The sequence below is a fragment of the Kwoniella dendrophila genome, chromosome 1 (assembly GCF_036810415.1).
Source record: "Kwoniella dendrophila CBS 6074 chromosome 1, complete sequence".
Lineage (NCBI taxonomy): Eukaryota > Fungi > Basidiomycota > Tremellomycetes > Tremellales > Cryptococcaceae > Kwoniella > Kwoniella dendrophila.
This window is the reverse complement of record NC_089476.1, coordinates 2,759,919-2,779,134: the sequence shown is the minus strand read 5'-3', so window position 1 is coordinate 2,779,134 and position 19,216 is coordinate 2,759,919. Positions and strand designations below refer to the sequence as shown.

Sequence of the window (19,216 nt, the reverse complement as noted above, 5' to 3'; positions counted from 1 at the left end):
GAAGGATCCCGTCAAGAAACTTGTCTACCGGGATTTGAATGAACAGAAGAGATCGCCAAGTGCATCTGTACCTAATTACTCTCTCGTTATTGTTACCGAATTTCTTCATATCAGATAAACATCTTTTATGTGCCTTCATCGTTTGGATTGGATACCCTGGTCCTCATGTTCTGTTTTGTTGAGCGTGCCACTGTGCAACAGGAAGCTAAAGCGCGGACAATTTCTCTTCGGCCGATAAGAAGCAGATTGCTGAACATGCGCCCTTTCATAATAAGGGATCGTCAGAAGCATCACGTATGCCAATCTAGGAAGCATGGTTGAACTGTCGGTCGCCGTAAGCTAAATAAAAACCATAGCACAAAGTGGATGGGGGAAGTCGTTGAGTGGAAAAATGAAAGCATATAAATGGTAATTTGACAGACAAGTTATTCACATATACCAGTACTAAAAAGAACTTTACTATGTTAAGTTTACTCCAACAGAACTGTATGCCCTTCTTAGTGGATATAGCAAGTTTGCTAAATTTCATGAGGACACACCCGAAGTTACACAAAGGCATTGGGACGCTCCAATTCCGTGTTGAGCGGACGGCATAAAATAATATTGCGGTAGAAGATATAAACTCAGCGCTCTTGACAACAAGTGTTTCGGAAACTTGACCCGAAATTCGCTTTCTCCCCCGTTCTTTCAGTCTTCTTTTTCGTGGTTTGGATGATCAATTCCAAGGTATTTCTGTAGTTTGTTCCTTATTCAAGCAAGCATAAAAATGCCTTTCCGTTCCAGTCCGATCAACACCGAGATACCAATTGAATAATAAGCTCGGATGTACATTTTAAGAAAGAAAAAGATCCCGCCAGCTCAAAGCATCAAAAGAGGATTAAAACTTGACGCCTCAAGCGTATCAGATAAGGTGATTTCGCTGTATACCCACCGTATATAACCGTAAAAAGGGTAACTTAAAATTCCCTCTTCCAAGGTGCCCTGTTTTCCCTATTTGATTCTACGTTTGTTACTTCTTTTGGGCTATTTCAGGTCATTATTTCTGAGTGATCGGAGATTATACTCTTTTCTGTATTTTGTTATTGTTTTTACTACTACGCAGAACCATAACAAAAAAAAAACCGGAAAGATGGAAAAAATAATTTTTTATCTGATTTGGATTTTTGCGTCACTTTTTCCTACCTTTATGTCGCGCTCCAATTCAAAATTTTAGCTTATTTTTTCATCCATTCACGATCATCATATATACATCACTCTTTTGTCTGATATCGATTTTATATTTCCCCCCTTTTTTCCATCCTTCATACTTTAATCATTCTTCTTCTTCTTCTTTTTAACAAAAGAAGAAACAAAATACACTTAGAGGTAGTGTGCAAAGTTATATAGGTATCAAAACAAAATGTCATCTGCAGCACCTGAGTTATCATACTCAACATCGGATCGAAGATTCGATAACGAGCACCACAATGATCATGAAGAAGGTAAAAAAACTCTACCTGATCCAGCTCAAATGCCTGAATCTTGGTATGGAACTCAACCAAATCCAGAATATTATGAAGGTGAAGAGGCTCAAGAGCAATTAGCTGCTGGTGTAGCTAAAGTTGAAGCTATTCAAGCTGTCTGGTGAGTATAAATTCACATGAGCATACTTCGATGGTTATTATAGTATCTGTGCTAATCTAAAGATCAATAGGGGTCCTACATCCAAATGGTTCTTATTCGTCGGGTAAGCATATCTGCAAACCACGAATCGAAAGACAAACGATATTGACGTTGCTTTTCTTCTAGTATCGGTCTTTCGGCTTACATCTATTCTCTTGATGGTGTCACTACATGGCAATATCTCAATTACGCGTGAGTATCAAACTCTATTCAGAATGTTGCTTCGCTATGTCCACGGCCGATACTCCGACTCGATGCGCACGAACCCAATTAACCTCAATTATCGTCCCTGTAGAACCTCATCTGTGCTCAAACACTCCGTCTCAGGTACCATTTCAACCGCCAATGCCATTATCATCGCTGTCGGTAAACCATTGATGGCAAAACTTGCTGATGTGTAAGTCTACTGAATGAAAAGAAATTGCTTTATATGCTGATTGTCGTTCAATACTTCTCAGTGTCGGTCGAGCTGAAACTTTCGTTATTGTCACTGTTCTTTACACCATCGGATATGTGAGCTATTTTGGGAGATCTATGTCCTTTGTCCCTATCGCTAATAACGTGCTTATGCCATAGATTGTCATTGCTACTGCCAACGATGTTAACCAAATTGCTGGTGGTCAAGTACTCTACTCATTCGGTTACACCGGTCTCCAAATGCTTCAGCAAATTGTTATTGCTGATATGACCAATCTCAGATGGAGGTAAGCCTTGTTACACATTTAGATATATTTGAAGTTGGATGTTGATAAATTCCATAGAGGTCTTGTTACTGGTCTCGTTTCAGCTCCTTTCATCATCAACAACTTTGTCTCTGCTGAAATCGCTGAAGGAATCTTACCAAATTGGAGATGGGGTTACGCCATGGTAAGCTAGTAACGATGAACTCGTATGGTAACAAGTGACTCATATATCGATTGTACACGTAGTTTGCCATCCTCGTTCCCGCAACCCTTTCTCCCATCGTTGTTACACTTTTCTGGGCTCAAAACAAAGCCAAAAAGATGAACTTGCGAAAGGCTACTCCTAACGCTGCCAAGTAAGTGATATTATATTTGTAGCCAGATAGTGGCTGATTCGATGTGTTCCAGACCCTGGTCCGTTGTTATCACTGAAGCTGCTTTGGAAATGGATGCCGCTGGTCTTATTTTGATTGCTGCTTCCCTCGCTTTGATTCTCCTTCCTCTTGGTCTCGCACCCGCTGCTAAAGGCCAATGGCACAACTCCAGTATGGTAAGTCAACCTCAACCTCGTTATCTCACATATACTCGCGGTTGCTGAAGTTCATCTCTCTATGCAGATTGCCATGATCACCATCGGTGCTGTTCTCTTCCCTGTCATGCTTGTTTACGAGTGGAAAGTCCCTCGAAAACCCGTTGTACCAATGAGATGGCTCAAACGAGGACCAATTCTCGGTGCCTGTTTGATCGGTTTCACCGATTTCGTATCTTTTTATCTTCAATACACCTACCTTTACTCGTAAGTCACGCATTCTAGGATGTCCAAAATCTGAGCTGATACATGCTTCCCTTCTCAGATATGTCTACGTCACCCAATCATGGTCTTACAGAGATTTGACATACTACAGTGCTACTCAATCTCTTGCTCTTACCATTTTCGGTATCTGTGGTGGTATCATCATGTACTTCACTAGACGATTCAAGGTAAGTTTGTACTAGGATCACGTAATTTGCACTGCTAATATGTTATTTTCAGTGGATGCTTTTCGCTGGTCTTTGTGTCAGACTTATTGGATGTGGTTTGATGCTCAAAGCCCGATCTGCTTCTGGTAACACTGCTGAATTAGTCATGTGTCAAATTCTCCAAGGTCTTGGTGGTGGTTTCGCTGCTATCGCTATACAGGTTTCAGCTCAAGCTTCAGTCGCCCACTTTGATGTTGCCACAGTTACTGCTATGGTACTTCTAATCACCGAAGTTGGAAATTCAGTTGGTTCGGCTGTCGCTGCTCAAGTCTGGGCATCACACATGCCTGCTGCTCTTGCTAAACATGTCCCAACGACCAACGCTACTCTTCTCGCTGATCTCTACGGTTCAATCACTCAAATTGCCCTTTTCCCTAAAGATGATCCTATCAGAATGGGTGCTATTGTTGCTTACCAATCCGTCATGTAAGTCCTCTCTCTGCGATAGGAAAACGCAAGTCATCGATTGTTTGGAATTAGTGCTGATCGCCTTGTTTTCAAATAATAGGTACAAGCTCGTTCTTGGTGCTATCATCGTGGCCATCTTCCCACCTATCTTCTGTGTCCTCTTCACCAAAGACATCAAACTTACTAGAGCTCAAAACGCAGTTGATGCTAAAGATCTTTCTGGAAAAGCCACTGATGAAGAACGAGTCTACGAAGATAGTGCTACTCCTTCAGAAAGAGGTTTAGAAACTTCTCAAAGAGTTTAAATTTCCACCCCCACGTACTGTCAATAGAGATTAAAATGTGGGATATGTCTGTGAAGTAGAAACCTGGTGTGTCTGTTCGGATTACAGGAATATCGTGTGAGGGGGAACCTCAAGTGGTATCTCAAATAACTTAGGATACTCACAAACTTATAATTACAAAAATCCATAGAACAACTTTTCATAGAGCTTTTTTCACAATATAATTAGATGTGTATGATAATCTCTTACTCCGAAATTTGGTTATCATGCATACATCGTACTGCTTTGGTTCTTTTGTCTGTAATGAGTCTCTGTCGAAAGGATTTCACTGGTTGTCGACGACTTGGTTGTTAAATCAGTTATTGAACATCCACACTTGGCACTTATGGTAGCGGGAAGGGTACAGCAAAGTTTCAGAATGACGGGAATCGGCCGAACGGTGAGTCTTTATCAGATAAGAGCAACAAAATGTCAGATAAGAGCAACAAAACGAATACTCGCTTGACTCGGTTACCGTCGGTTCTCGAGGGAGTTGTTACATACGATTTGTCTTTGACTTCTATGAAGGATCAATCATACACAACGAATATGAAGCACGATGTATGTATTCATTCAAATTAATACTGAAAATATCAGCAGACTGACTAAATCTGAATTGGCTAATCCTTTTTCCATTAAACTAATAACCCAAGCGTTTCGACGTCTTCGGTATAATTGAGGAAGCCGAATCACAAATTCAACACAGAATTACAACGATATCTGTCTTTATATACAGATATAATAAGGGGGATTTTACCTACTCGTAGTATAATTTCAAAGTAAGTGTAAAAAAATTTCAATACCTTTATCTACTGAAAGTATTATGAAGAAATCATCACAACAACAAGTTATAGCACCTAATAAAGTTATAAACTTGAAACAAAATTCGATTATTCTTGAAAAGCCCTTCGAAAATTCCGCAGAAGTATACCATTCTTCGTAAGTTGGAAAATATGTTACTTGTCGCATATCCCGAAATCCTAGTTCTCGAAATCGATTAAGATTGAATAATTCAGATTTTTTGCTGTCAAAGAGCTAACTTATATTCCTTGATTACTCGTTGAACTGTGAAGAGATGTGTTATTGCTACAGGAGCATCACAATGTTTACCTACTATGCCAAGTTGGAATCAAACTGAACAGGAATTTATTGAGTCTCTGAGGCAATCACAAAGAGAAATTTATAAAGCTAAAAAAATACTTGTTATTGGTGGTGGTGCTGTGGGTGTTGAAATAGCTGGTGTAAGTTCAGACACAATCTTTAGTCGCATCATACCACTTTGTGTGTACTATAGAGGTGCGAGTACATGTACCAAGTAATGACCGAATCTTCTATTCATATTCAGGAGATAGCAGCTCATCATGCGGAAAAATCAGTAACTTTAGTACATAAAGATTATGGATTACTTTCTCCTACACCTTTCACCAAAGTTAACGAGAAATTACAAAAAGGTGGAATGGATATACATTCGTATTCTTCGCCACCGACTGATCCAAGATTATCAATCGACTTACAGAACCTATGTAAGAAATTGGGTATAAAAACTATTTTAAATGTAAGAGTTTTTTTTCCTTCTTCGTTGACATCTCAATCTCAATCTTCTTCTCCTTCTTCTTCTTCTTCTACTACTACTATTACTTCCAACGCTGGCGTCAACCCTAATGTGAAGAGCGAAAGTATCGAGAATGATAACGAAAATGATGTTTATGATGTGAATAGAGATAAAAACACAGAGGTAAAATGGGATGGTAAATTCGGATTACAAGATGAATTAGTCACTGTAAGATTGAAAAGTGGTGATTCTATAAAAGCAGATTATATTCATTGTGGATGTGGGATGAAGCCGAATTCAAATTTAGTTGGTGAAATTGATCAAAATGCTTTAGATGGCGATTTAATTAGAGTGAATGAGTATTTGAAGGTAAGTCTTCTCTCCTCATATTTCGAACATGCAAGTACGGCTATAAACTTAAGAGATACTATGTCCCCCATATATGATAATATAAACATGTTATACGGTACAGCAATTAGTCATTGTTAATATACCCCTGCTTTAGGTAAATTCCACATCGAAAGTATCCATCCTCAATAACAATCACTATTATGCTATAGGCGATGTTTGTTCTTGTCCAGGTTTCAAAGTTGGTCATACTGCTTTTGCATCAGCGGCTAAGACAGCTTCAAAGTGAGTGAAAACCCTCTACTATTCTTTCATTATAACAGTTAGAGGTATTTTTCAAGGAATATTGCACAAATTTTCTTCGGATCACTGAATCAAAACCGTCTGCTCACATTCAGCATAATCAACGAAATCAAAGGCAGAACTTTGAGTAAATATAATCCAGGTTTCATCAGTGGTTTAGTGAGTTCACTTTCTATTTTTACGTTTTTTTTGGCAGTTTCAGCATGTCCGATCAATCCGACTAACCCAGCTTTCCGATCGTATTTTCTTGTTGTAGAATCTTCCTTTAGGGCCAAACGAAGGTGCAGGTATGGCTACTTTCGGTTGGTTGGGTACATGGGTATTTGGTTCAAGGTTGACAAATAGAGCTAGAGGTAAAGATGCAGGAACGGAAAAATATTTCGCGGGTAGATTTAAAGGGGATAACAAGCCTGATATGAAAGTAGATTTCTGATTTTCTCGTTTATTTCCTTTGATAACTTCAAGTGAGATCTGGATGTGTGAAAAATTACCTTATGAATTTTTTCCTTCTTGCCCTTTCTTGTATATAGTTTGTGCGCCTTGTGATGGACTGATATTACCATATATGAATTGACTATAGGTGAAAATAAGGCCAATGTCCTTGACGAGTTAGCAGCTTACAAGTCGGATGGGCACCTTCCATCAGCAGATGATCAGAAAACTTTATTTGAGTCAATTCATTATTTCATATCTATATGCATTGATAATGATTACCTAGAAACAGCAGCACTTTCACCTCTAATTTCATTATTCAAACTTTCTAAAACACCCAATTTCGATTGTTTCCTTGGTTTCAAGCTTGGTTCAGATATCGTTTGTGGTATAGGTTCATTTGGATGTTGTCTTGTATCTCTAGATTGTATCGAATGTAATCTGAATGATTTAGATTTTGATGTTCGTAAACCGTGAATTATCGTTACTTTATCATCTAATCGAGCAACTATGTTGACAAAAAAATCGAAGAAAATCAGTATAACTGTCTACATATCATATCATATCATATAAATGAACCTGTCAGAAATCCTTCAAAACTATTCAAACTCACCTTCATTCTCATCATGTACTAAATATTTCTTATGCCTTTTTATCTCTTTCAATATTTTAGGATGTTCAAATATACGTTCGACCTATTTTACCAATCCCCATATCAGCACTGTTTCCTGCTCTGATTATCAACATCACGAATAACCCACCGTTACTGTCGCTGTCTTTCTCATTACCCCCACTTTAGTCACGACACCTTTGAATATATGATTTGGTTGATATGGCATGACGAATTTCTGCGGTGCTGATTATGACTCGTTGGAATGACGATATTAGGATCTCTTATATGTTTCTCGTTGAGCCTACTTTGCTTGTTATTGTTTTCTTATATTTGTTAGTGGGAGTATGTGGTAGTATTGAGTAGTTGTTATAAAGTGTGCTTTTCTCTAAAGTCCATCATGATCAAGCAGCTAAAGCTAAAGCTAAAGCATTTGACTATCCGAATCATGTTCAACTTTTGCTTTGATCTTTCAACGAGGACATTAGATATTCTTATGTGATCCCCTCCGTTACGCTGCTTGTGGACAATGTGGACTACCTATTTATATATTTGTTTCTTTCAACGCTTGATGACTATAACCGGTTATTGAGATTTAAGATTACGAGTAGTTAGGTACGCCACTGACCATTTCCGGCGGGTCATTAAATATTATTTAGATTATGATAAACAAAGTTCACTGCTGCTGCTGCTGCTTCACTGCTTGACTGCTATGCCATGCTATTCGTTGTACATACATCGTCCACTACCATTCATCATATATCATATCGTGTGCATGGTATAATCATTGCTACACCACTAATCTTTACATTTCAACATATTCCCCATTGACCTGCTTTACACTTCACCGAAAGGAATACCAAGCATCAAGCGCAGATCCTTGAATCCAGACTCATCAATCGAAGCGAAAGCTGTGAAATACCGAGTCTTGTGAAATAGGGCCCCCACGCTCTGCAGTACTACTACTAGTGAATTATATTTGATCGTTATCACACAACCACGCGTAAAGTAAACCTCAACCTACCTTGCTTTCAACCAAGAACCACATAAATTAAATCCATCAAAATCACATACAAACTCTTATCGCATTTTGGGGAACTTTCTGTTCACATCATAAATATACACGGTGAATTATTAACCACCTCTATATTTCGGTATATCCTCATAACCCTTCCCAAGCAGATCATCAGCTCGATCACTTTTCTCCCAACTCCACAAAATTAATGATCAACTCTTCCAACTTTACTTTCACCAAACAGCACACAATCAAGCTTGAAGTATTTCCTCATATATAGTAGACGAATTAGAGTAACAGTCAATCATATTCAACCATGACTCAAATCCCAATCGGTGCCCAACTTTGTAAGTTTCAGTGACTGAGGTCTAAAGTCTTCTTAACTGACCTATATTGTGGTTGTGCACAGCTCCCGTTGATCTTCCCCCACCTCCTCCAAATGCTGATCCCAGAGAGCCATCACCAACGTTGACACCCCGACAAAGGGGATCACGTACACCTCAAAGATCACGTTCACCACTTACATCAAGGGATGTATCACCTGTTCGACCTTTAGGTACAGGTAGATTACATTCGGGTGAATTAGGTTCATCTCCACCTCCAACTGGACCAACATTATATCATCCAATTCCTAGAAGTACATCTGGAACAGGAGGAGCTGGCGGTGGAACACCTTCTTCTGCTGTACCTGTACCTATACATTCTCATCATTTATCTTCAAGACCTTCATCACCTTCATCAATACATTCAAGTGGATCAGCAATTTTTGAAAGAGATATTGAATTTCCACCCGTTTCTTCTTTATCATTAAATCCTAATCCAACTCATCAACAACAACAACATACCTTAAACCATAAATCAAGTAGATTATCACATTTATCACACGGTTCAACATTAGATCATACAGTTCCTGCTGTTTTAGATGATGCTGTAGAAGCTTTAACTGCAAGTAATAATATAGATGAAAATGGGTTGTCAAGAGGTTTTGAAGGTTTAGAGATCGAAGCTCCTGCCCCTTCAATTACAAGTGCTGGTACTGGTACTGGGATGGCCAGACAATCTTCATCAAGTTTACCAGGTATGCCTCCTAGCAGAAAAGTTTCTTTAGGTCCTGGGGGAGTAGGTTCGAGCTCAGGTCCAATCAGTAGTGGAGCAGCAATTCACTCCAGATCACCTAGTCCAATCTCGGTCACTTCTGGAACCTCTTCTATAGCTTCTCCAGCTACGTCACCACCTATTTTAGGTCAGTTCAACACCCAGCAAGCTGCTGGCGTAACAGGAGGTCAAATCAGTCCTACTTCAGGCGAACATGGCTTGAGTGCCACGGTACCCAGACCAGCTATGCCTCAACGGATTAGTACAGGTCCTCAAGTACCAGGTGGATGGGCTTTCGGTGGAGCGCCTGCTGCAAATGCTTCTTCAGCAGCCTCGCAAACAGCTCCCGTTCAAAACACTATTCCAGAATCAGCCGTCATAGCAGAAGAGAGAGCTTCTTCACCGTCTTCAGATGTAAGTTGGCAGCTTTCTCATGACTAAACTTTTCTTCGAAGAGAACCACAATTGACTTTCTCGATGCTCGTTTTAAAGGGTTCAAATAATGCTTTCCAAGCTCTCACGCCATCTTCTCTGCCTTCACACATCTCACCAAACAAGAACAACAAGCATCGTATTTCCTACTTATCTTATAACGATTTACTACTTTCTGTACCTACTAAAGTAACATCTTTAGAAGATATCACTTCAGGCAATTTATCCCCTGATCATTTACCTGGAACGATTTCACCTTCAATGTCAACTAGATCACCTGTCATGACACCACATAATCCTATCTCGCCTAACTTGGGTGGTAGTGGAATATTAGGTGATAATAGTCCAAACCCAGCAGCTATATTAAGTGGTGGTTCAAGATCTAACTCAATTTCTACACCACCTGTAGTTGGCGCTGGTCCAGGAAAAACATTACAACCCAAATCAAGTTTTGATGGTCATAGACCAACTTCATTAGGAGGTTTAGGCTTAGGTGAAGGTGAATGGGAAAGACAAGGTTTAGGTAAAGGTTTAGAACAAAGATTAGAAGAAGTAGCACAAAATCAGAACTAACATTGAATTTACTCAAAAGAGTGCTAATCAAGTTGTTAATTGTATATATCCAGAGTTTAGAAGTCTATACCAGCCTGCTTCCTTTTTTTATTCGGTAGTCCGATATTTGGTAGATCTCAATAGTAATATAATAAGGTCAGAGATACCGACTTTGATCTGTCCATCACATATCTTTGTAGGGTCCGGTCAAGGAAGCGTGAGGGGGAATTTTCTTACAAGAGATGGACTTTTTAGTTTGACTTTACCTTTTCGTTTCTTGGTATGATTGTCTTATCCAGGTGAATTGTTTACAGAAATTGAAAAGAAATGTACAATGGTTTATTCTAATCGTGATAATCAAGTGAATAATGCAGATATTGATTAAACACAAATACCAATACTGTGCAAATATAACATTAGAACTTGATCTGCAATAGCCTTGTTGTCATTATTTACATTTAATCACATTTATATACAAGCTTGATATAAGATAAGATAAGAATACAACAAAATTTGATTTATGCAATGTACGATTCCACTATTATACGAAAAAATCGCTTTTATTATTACTATTATTATTGATTTTCATTTAATCTATTTATTTCTTCAATCTCCCTTTCACTTTCTTTCTTCAATTTACCTTTATCACCTAATCCATTACCACTAATACTTTTTTGTTGGTCGGATGATGATGTTAACGAATAATTCAATAATTGAGCAATAATTAAACGATGATAACTTATACCTAAATTTTGTAATTTTTTAATTGTACCTGAAACACCTAAAATTCTAGGTATAATTTGTTGTTTATTTAATTGATTTAAAAATGTTATACCAGACCAAATTAATCTATAATATGGTCTTGCAATTCTTATAAATGTTAATGTAGTCAAAGGTGAATGATATATTACTATATAGCGTTTTCAATTGAAACGATTTAGCTTTTTGCATTGACCCTTAAGTAGTATAAGAGAATATACTTACCTCTGAAACTACTTGCTACTCTTGCCCAACCTTCATCACCGAATATATCTTGAATAACATTCCTTATAGCTTTATATATAACTTGTTGTGAAGCATTCTCATCACCTAATCCAAGTATTGGTTTACTATTCGGTATTACAAATGGTATTTTAGGTATAGGTGTTATAGGCATTTCCTCATCTTCTTCATCTTCATCATCACTTTCATCTTTTATCCCATCAAGATTTATAGCTTCTTCTTCAGATATATCAATATCAGTTACATTTGTATTTTGTAAAGTTGATTCAAATGTTGAAGGTACTAAAAACTCTACTAGTAAATAACGATTCTTGTATCTGACCATTGTTCGCTCGTGGTATATCCCGATAAACCAATCAAGCAGGGCATATAAGATGTTGATGATACTCTCTACCTATACCTTACAGCAAGTTGACTAAACCACTGTAACACTGGAACAAAAAACAAAACAAACTTACTACAGCTTCGGTCAAAATATTCGATTTTGAACCTGTTCAACCGAACCACGTGTCGAGGTTTCCAGGTCTCGATTAATATTATATTATATTATATTATATTGCGGCGATAACCGGTGATGATACGATGATATATATAAGTAAAATATACTATGACCAGCTTACAAATAACCTGAGATCGAGATAGAACGTAATCTGAACCGGCATACGAGAGCACACTAGTACTTCAAGCACGACGTCATCTTTTCAAAGGAAGATCATCCAACATGTAACTTACATATTTAATTGATTATTGATTCCAACGATGATGGATGAATCACCGAGCTGTCATGTTCACCTAGCTTTTACCTTGACACTATGTCATGTTCCTGATATATTAACTATTAACATGTCAACAGCATAACCTACGTAACACATACTAGGTACTCCATATTCCATACTCCATACTTTAGTACTCAATTGGAACATCCCAACAAATCTTAAACTTTATTACTACTACCTCCTCATCGTAATTGGTTTGTCAATAAACAGCACGAATTTACAATACTCAAATCACACAATGGCCGCTCGCTGTTAGCTCTAGTCAGAGATAGAAAGTAACTTATCTAGCAGATCACTCACCTATAGATCATTAGACAAGTGGTAGATCAATTTACACACAAACATTTATTCAGGCTTCCAATTTTACAACTCAATCTTTTGTTTGCGATATCCAACCTTTGCTTCACTCTTTAGCCAAGATGTCGTCTTCAAATCCGACTGATGAACCTACACCACCTCGACAACCTACTGATCCAAACTTATATGCACCACCATTCCCACCAGCAGGTACATCACCTGATCGAAGAGAACCTACACCTAAACATCCAATTGCCGATCAAATAATTAATGCAGCTGCAAAGCATGTAATTCCTACACATCCTGCACCTGGAAAAGATGAAAATGGTGAAAATGATCATCCACCTGATATCTCAAAAGGTTTAGAACAGGGCAATATAGAAAAGGAGTTTAAAGAAGAAAGACCAATTATTTCAGGTACTCCATTAGATGAATTACCTTATACACCTGCTTTTGAAATTCCTTCTATACAATTCTCAACAAATGATAATACTAATAATAGTAGTACCAACACAATACCAGAAGATAGAAATAGAGAAAAAGAAGAAACTTTAGAAGAAGAAGATGAGATACAAGATAAGATAAATCCCATGCCGTCAAGAATGAAAGGCGATGATTCTTTATCAGCTTCAATAACTTCATCATCGCCGAATAACCGAAATCTAAACCAAAAAGGCGATGCTGCAGCTAGACCCGGCTTTGGTGCAGGTAGAGACATAGGTTCTGTAAGTGCATAGCTATCTCGATCGTCTCCACATGCGCTTGATATCTGCAATGCCCATTTACCCTTATTGCCTGAGCTTTCACAGCTTGTGGTCCCATATAACCTTATCATCCACCATCTCCTTGAAAGACTATTGCTCATATGATCTACGGCTAATCACAACATGATAATCTATTCTCATCATTTATATCTGCCCTGTTTGCCTGAAACTTCGCCAACTTAATAATGAATCTGCAATCATAATGGATCACGATGCCCATTGTACCTGTCTCAAATAAACACTCCTCCTCCATCCGGCCTTCTAAATAAAAGGTTCGAATGGGTGCCTCAGCACTCGTGTCTGCTTTGAATGCTTTGCCTTGGGATGATGATAGCTCAAGTTCCAGTGATGACGAAGACGAAAACGCATCATTACCCTCTAACGTATCAAGGCAACAACAACAAGCGGCGTCTGTCATGCAGGAAAAATCAGAGAGACCGAAATGTAAGTGTACTGATCTGCTTGATCTTTCTACGTAGTCAACCTTGACGTTTACCGCATCGCCACCCTGTCAATCATCATGCTGATAACCGTTACACGATCAATAGTCAACCGTCTAGGTTCCTCACTTCACACTATCAGACCTATGAAACAATCATACGCAGATGATAGATCATCAAACGCAATGCCATCTACCGAACCACCACATACACTTCATGGCGTTCACCCCGTAACACCCCTAAATTTCCCTTTCAGAGACAATACTATAGCTCGTAAAGCAAGAAGACCGAATGAAGGCGAACTCGCTTATCAATATGCCGATGCTGAAGCCAGACGACAAAGTCTAGAGTCTACTACACCAGACGACAGCGTACCACTTCCTAAGGGATATGTAGATACCTCTCGTAGATTAAGTGATCCCTCAAGCGAAGTTTCTTCTATAGGTGGAGATGCTAGAGAAATGTTGAACAAGCAAATTAGTCATGAAGAGGAACTCGGTGAAGCTGAAGAGAGAGATGAGATCATTCGAGCAGCCTCGCAATCACCAATCAAGCAATCCTTAGATCTTGCACCAGTCCTGAGCGAGCACGAACAACAAGCACTAAATACAGATGCGGCATTGCGTGAACCCGACAATAGAGAGGAACAGACAATAGAACGTAATATCAGGCCTAACGAAGCTGAAAGGCGAAGACTCAGAAAAGAGAAGCTTGCGGAAAGGTTGATGGATGTGTTTGGGTTGGAAGAAAAAGAGGAAGTTTTGGAAGAAATGAAATGCTGGTTATTGAGGAGTGTTAGTAAGTTATCTCACGCCGTTTGTCCTTCACAAAGCACATCAAGAGGCTGATCATCAATCTTACGTAGTGCTAAAAGGCTATATGTATCTCACTAAACGTCATATCTGTTTCTTCGCTAACATGCCCGATAAAGAGGTGAGTCAAAGCGCATCCTACATTTTCCCCTGCTAACGTAAACCCTTTTCTTGAAGAACCTTGTTGTCAAGACTGGACCTCTCTCCAAGAAAGCTTCGCGTACTAAGCTCAACACCAAATTCTGGGTAGTCCTCAAGAACGATGTACTCAGTTGGTACGAGTCTACCTCAGATCCATACTTCCCGAAAGGAAACATTTCCCTGGAATACTGTTACAGCTGTGATGCGATCGATGAAACCAAGTTCAAAGTCAGAACAGCAGAGAAGAATTACACATTCACCGCAGATACAGAAGCTAGTCGTGACGAATGGATCAAAGCTATACAAAAAGTCATGTTCAAGATCCAGCATGAAGGCGAATGTGTTAAGGTGAGTTGTCGTCCTGGTGCAGGTTTATTGTTGAAGGAGCTAATAGCAACCTATTTGTAGTTGATTATTCCATTAGAAGCAATCTTAGAAGTGGAGAGAAGTCCAACGCTTGAATTTGCAGAAACAATCGAAGTGAGTCAGCTCTATGTATGTACCTTACACGGGCACTGCTGATTCCATTTTGCTTCCAAGGTCAAATGCGTTGATCCAGAAGATCAAATGTCCGTAGAGAGTTATTTCTTCGCTTCTTTCCAAGACAATGAACGAGCATATAGCAAGATCCAATATCTGCTTGAAGCTCGTCCCACATCAGATTTACCCCGAGTATCTTCAGCCGTCACCCTAAATCAGACAGGTGAACCACTTGCAGACAGCGTTAACACTATCCGACAATCTGAGCAAACATCGGACGGCTCAAGTTCACATGGTATTGGCTTGAAAAAGATTGGATCTGTTTTGAAACCACTTTTATCTCGAAATAACGATAAAGTAAATGAAAGTGATTCACACAAATCAGGTTTATCGATACCATTCCTCTCAAGCAAAAATCACAAAGCATCCCATGATAGTCTAGAAACTGTTACTGATGAGCCAATACTCGAGGGAGAAGTAGATTCACCACCAATAGATGAGTATGATGATGGATATCCACCTAGACAAAGTGGACCTCCCCCAGCGGGCATGGATCATGATGATCATCGAAGTAGTTGGGGACCTTCTTGGATCCGTAAACCAGCTACTAAGATGTTCGGTACATCCCCAGGTAGTACATCAACTCTGGGTAAATCTCCTCCAGGAAATCAATCGCAATCCTCTATTTCTGGTGTCTCAAGAATGTCGACTACTCGCTCTAACAGAAGAAAACAGAACTCAGTCACCGAGGTCGTTGAACCGGCCGTCCCAGGAGAAGATTACAGTAGTGATGACGAATTAACAAGAAAACCCAGTGCTTTCTCAGCGAGAGGAGGGGCAGGAAGAGCTTCTTTCGCTTCAGATGCTTCAAGTGGAAGTCAGATGAACAATAGTAGATCTGATTACTCTATGATGGAAGCTTCGGAAACGGGTCAAAAGGAAGACGACGAAACTGCTGAGAAATTTAGAAGCGTTTTTGCTTTGAGTGAGAAAGAAGAGTTGATCGATCGTGAGTGACCTTTTATCAGGACTGGCACGATGATACTAATTAATCGGAAATCAGACTTCCCTGGCTACCTATTCCGGGTGTTACCTGTATCTGGTCGTTTCTTCATATCTACCAATTATTTCTGCTTTAGATCCTCACAGCTACTATACAAAACCAAAGTGAGTTTAGGAGACTTCTCGTTCATCCTCGTAAATTTGCTGACGTCCTGCTTTTATAGATGATTATCCCGATCAAAGATCTTTACGGATTGAAAGCTCAAAAAGCTTTCAGATTCGGACATTCTGGTTTGATCGTTGTAATCAAAGGTCACGAAGAACTTTTCTTGGAGTTCAGCTCTTCCAAGAGACGTAAAGCCTGTGTCACTCTACTAGAAGAAAGAATGGAAGCTGTCAGAGTTTCAGGAGAAAAAGGTGAACCCGATCAAGCTGATTTACAAACTAGAATTATGGAAGATTTAGATGAATCAGTACCCGTGGAAGAAAGAACAACTAGTAATGTTCCACCTGTATCACCTTCACCTTTATTCGGATCGACAACTTCAACTTTCCTAGAATTTAAACCTGAACCAATGAGAATCACTTGTTTGACTATTGGTAGTAGAGGTGATGTACAGCCTTACATTGCCTTATGTAAAGGTTTACAAGCAGAAGGTCACACTACTAGAATAGCTAGTCATGGTGAATACAAAGATTGGGTAGAAGGTGTAAGTATAGCTCAAAATATACCCCAATATGCTAGTAGCTAACGGCGCTCTGGTTTAGCATGGTATTGAATTTGCGAGTGTGGGAGGTGATCCGGCAGAGTTGATGCAAATGTGTGTCGATAATGGAATGTTCACCGTTTCCTTCTTGAAAGAGGGTCTACAGAAAGTAAGTGATAATACAAGCAAGCAAAAGAGAAAAGACCTAAGCTGATCCATTTGTTCAGTTCCGAGGTTGGCTCGATGAATTACTCACCTCATCATGGGAAGCATGTCAAGGATCTGATTTGCTTATAGAGTCACCAAGTGCTATGGGAGGTGTACATATCGCTGAAGCCCTCAGAATCCCATACTTCAGAGCTTTCACGGTGAGTTTTTTTCGCAAATCTCGATGTGATACAGCTAACATAGTTTTCAACGTAGATGCCTTGGACCAGAACTAGAGCTTATCCAGTAGGTCGTATTCCCTGCTTTGAATGTATACAAAAGCTGACTCGCGATATAGCACGCTTTTGCTGTACCTGAACACAAACGAGGAGGAAGTTATAACTATATGACTTATACTATGTTTGATCAAGTGTTCTGGCGGGCTATCTCAGGTCAAGTAAACAGATGGCGAAAAAAGGTCCTAGATATCGATTCTACCACTTTTGAAAGATTAGAACAACATAAAATCCCATTCTTATACAACTTCTCCAATTCCATCGTTCCTCCACCATTGGACTGGACAGAATGGATCCATGTTACTGGTTATTGGTTCTTGGAAAATGCCGATGAAAGTGCTGCAAACGAGAAGAAATGGACACCTCCTGAAGGTCTGGTAGAATTCATTGAGAACGCTCATAAGAATGGTAAAAAAGTTGTTTACATGTAAGTCAAACGATACTCACTTGAATCTGGACTGCCCGCTAACGCAATGAATCCAATATAGCGGATTTGGCTCAATCGTTGTCTCCGATCCGGAAGAGATGACCAGATGCGTAGTGGAAGCTGTACAAGATAGTGGTGTATGCGCAATCTTATCCAAGGGTTGGTCAGATAGAGGTTCTAAATCAAAAGGAGAAGATAAAGGGGATTCAGAAGGCGCCGATGGAGTCAAATATCCACCTGAAATATTGTAAGTGCTGTTGCTGCGAGAACTGATATTGGGCGAGCTCATCTTCTGCTTGAATACAGCTCGATCGACTCTATCGATCATTCTTGGCTTTTCCCAAGGATTGACGCTGCTTGTCATCATGGTGGTGCAGGAACTAGTGGAGCAAGTTTCAGAGGTAAGTCAATGGAACATACCTGATATCTGCTTTTGCTGACTCTCTGACACCTTCGTAGCCGGTATTGTAAGTTAGACTGCATATCTTCTGTCCCGAAACAAAGCAGCAATAGCGATTGACAGACTGATTGATATGTTTCTTCTCATAGCCTACCATCATCAAACCTTTCTTCGGTGATCAATCGTTCTGGGCAGAAAGGGCCGAATCACTCAATGTTGGTTCTGCCATACGAAAACTGACTTCCGAGAGTTTGGCAGAAGCTCTCATCAAGGCTACTACAGATGAGAAGCAAATTGCGAAAGCTAAGATTGTGGGCGAGATGATAAGAAAAGAGAATGGTGTTGCGAAAGCTATAGAGGCGATCTATCGTGATCTAGTAAGTTTACTGCTGATTCAATCGACCAGCAAACACTGACATTTAGCTCATTACAGGAATATGCCAAATCAATCATCAAACCTCCGCCTGGCACTGAGGATAAGGCTTTAGACAAAGTTACTTCTTTATTGCATACCGATACGATCGTACCTTTCCGATCTAGATCAAGATCTAAATCAGTATCTAAATCTGGTACACCATCAGGACAAGATTTGTCATCTTCATCAGGTGAAAATGATAATGATGGAGAAAACGTTCTTGCAAGTGATGACGGATGGTCAGTAGTATCTGGTTCAGGTAACGATGACAAAGGTAGTAGTAGTAGGTCAAGAAATGGTTCTTTAGTTAATCATGGTAGAACTGCCAGTGAAGTATCAGAACAACATTCTGAAAGTGGTAAATCAATTAGCAGTAAATTAAAGAAGAATGATTTATTGAGTGGTTTAGGTAAAGCTATTCCTTTACCGTTATCAAATCCATTTAAGAAGAAAGGAGATAAAGAAGAAGGAGAAGAAGGAGGACAAGTGGTTGATCATGCTCCTGTAGTAGGAACTGCTGGTGCAAAAGATTCAGTTAATAATGATATACCCACCAGATAATATAGGTCATAAAATATATAATAAAGGGATAGATTGCTAGAATAATATATAATGATTTGAGATATCGAGGTCTTAAATTAACACCAACCTCAATGAAGACTTTGATAATATCTG

The 19,216-nt window shown here is 39.3% G+C and overlaps 6 protein-coding genes across 6 annotated transcripts; 4 read left to right on the top strand and 2 right to left on the bottom strand.

The window, feature by feature from the left end:
- Positions 1-1,399: 1,399 nt before the first annotated feature.
- Positions 1,400-4,078, top strand: L201_000989 (uncharacterized protein; the record flags this gene model as incomplete). Its single annotated transcript, XM_066216784.1, has 13 exons — positions 1,400-1,623; positions 1,694-1,726; positions 1,789-1,854; positions 1,958-2,059; positions 2,121-2,175; positions 2,239-2,366; positions 2,424-2,529; positions 2,592-2,701; positions 2,754-2,895; positions 2,963-3,141; positions 3,200-3,326; positions 3,379-3,791; positions 3,874-4,078. 13 exons carry the CDS (start codon positions 1,400-1,402, stop codon positions 4,076-4,078), a joined length of 1,890 nt encoding a protein of 629 aa, XP_066072881.1.
- A 1,133-nt stretch (positions 4,079-5,211) lies between these two features.
- Positions 5,212-6,732, top strand: L201_000988 (uncharacterized protein; the record flags this gene model as incomplete). The annotated part of the gene is made up of 6 exons (XM_066216783.1): positions 5,212-5,337; positions 5,442-5,674; positions 5,816-6,017; positions 6,154-6,281; positions 6,395-6,458; positions 6,556-6,732. The coding sequence occupies 6 exons, from the start codon at positions 5,212-5,214 to the stop codon at positions 6,730-6,732; spliced, it is 930 nt and encodes a 309-aa protein (XP_066072880.1).
- A 277-nt stretch (positions 6,733-7,009) lies between these two features.
- On the bottom strand, positions 7,010-7,570 carry L201_000987 (uncharacterized protein; the record flags this gene model as incomplete). Its single annotated transcript, XM_066216782.1, has 3 exons — positions 7,010-7,239; positions 7,345-7,426; positions 7,493-7,570. 3 exons carry the CDS (start codon positions 7,568-7,570, stop codon positions 7,010-7,012), a joined length of 390 nt encoding a protein of 129 aa, XP_066072879.1.
- Positions 7,571-8,672: 1,102 nt separating this feature from the next.
- On the top strand, positions 8,673-10,456 carry L201_000986 (uncharacterized protein; the record flags this gene model as incomplete). Its single annotated transcript, XM_066216781.1, has 3 exons — positions 8,673-8,703; positions 8,766-9,865; positions 9,944-10,456. 3 exons carry the CDS (start codon positions 8,673-8,675, stop codon positions 10,454-10,456), a joined length of 1,644 nt encoding a protein of 547 aa, XP_066072878.1.
- A 554-nt stretch (positions 10,457-11,010) lies between these two features.
- Positions 11,011-11,762, bottom strand: L201_000985 (uncharacterized protein; the record flags this gene model as incomplete). The annotated part of the gene is made up of 2 exons (XM_066216780.1): positions 11,011-11,345; positions 11,420-11,762. 2 exons carry the CDS (start codon positions 11,760-11,762, stop codon positions 11,011-11,013), a joined length of 678 nt encoding a protein of 225 aa, XP_066072877.1.
- An 870-nt stretch (positions 11,763-12,632) lies between these two features.
- On the top strand, positions 12,633-19,102 carry L201_000984 (uncharacterized protein; the record flags this gene model as incomplete). Its single annotated transcript, XM_066216779.1, has 18 exons — positions 12,633-13,235; positions 13,547-13,718; positions 13,823-14,512; positions 14,580-14,647; positions 14,704-15,015; positions 15,076-15,147; positions 15,208-16,156; positions 16,211-16,314; positions 16,374-16,859; positions 16,918-17,025; positions 17,084-17,224; positions 17,280-17,309; positions 17,362-17,726; positions 17,788-17,973; positions 18,033-18,127; positions 18,186-18,193; positions 18,276-18,503; positions 18,560-19,102. The coding sequence occupies 18 exons, from the start codon at positions 12,633-12,635 to the stop codon at positions 19,100-19,102; spliced, it is 5,160 nt and encodes a 1,719-aa protein (XP_066072876.1).
- Between the last annotated feature and the right edge of the window lie 114 nt (positions 19,103-19,216).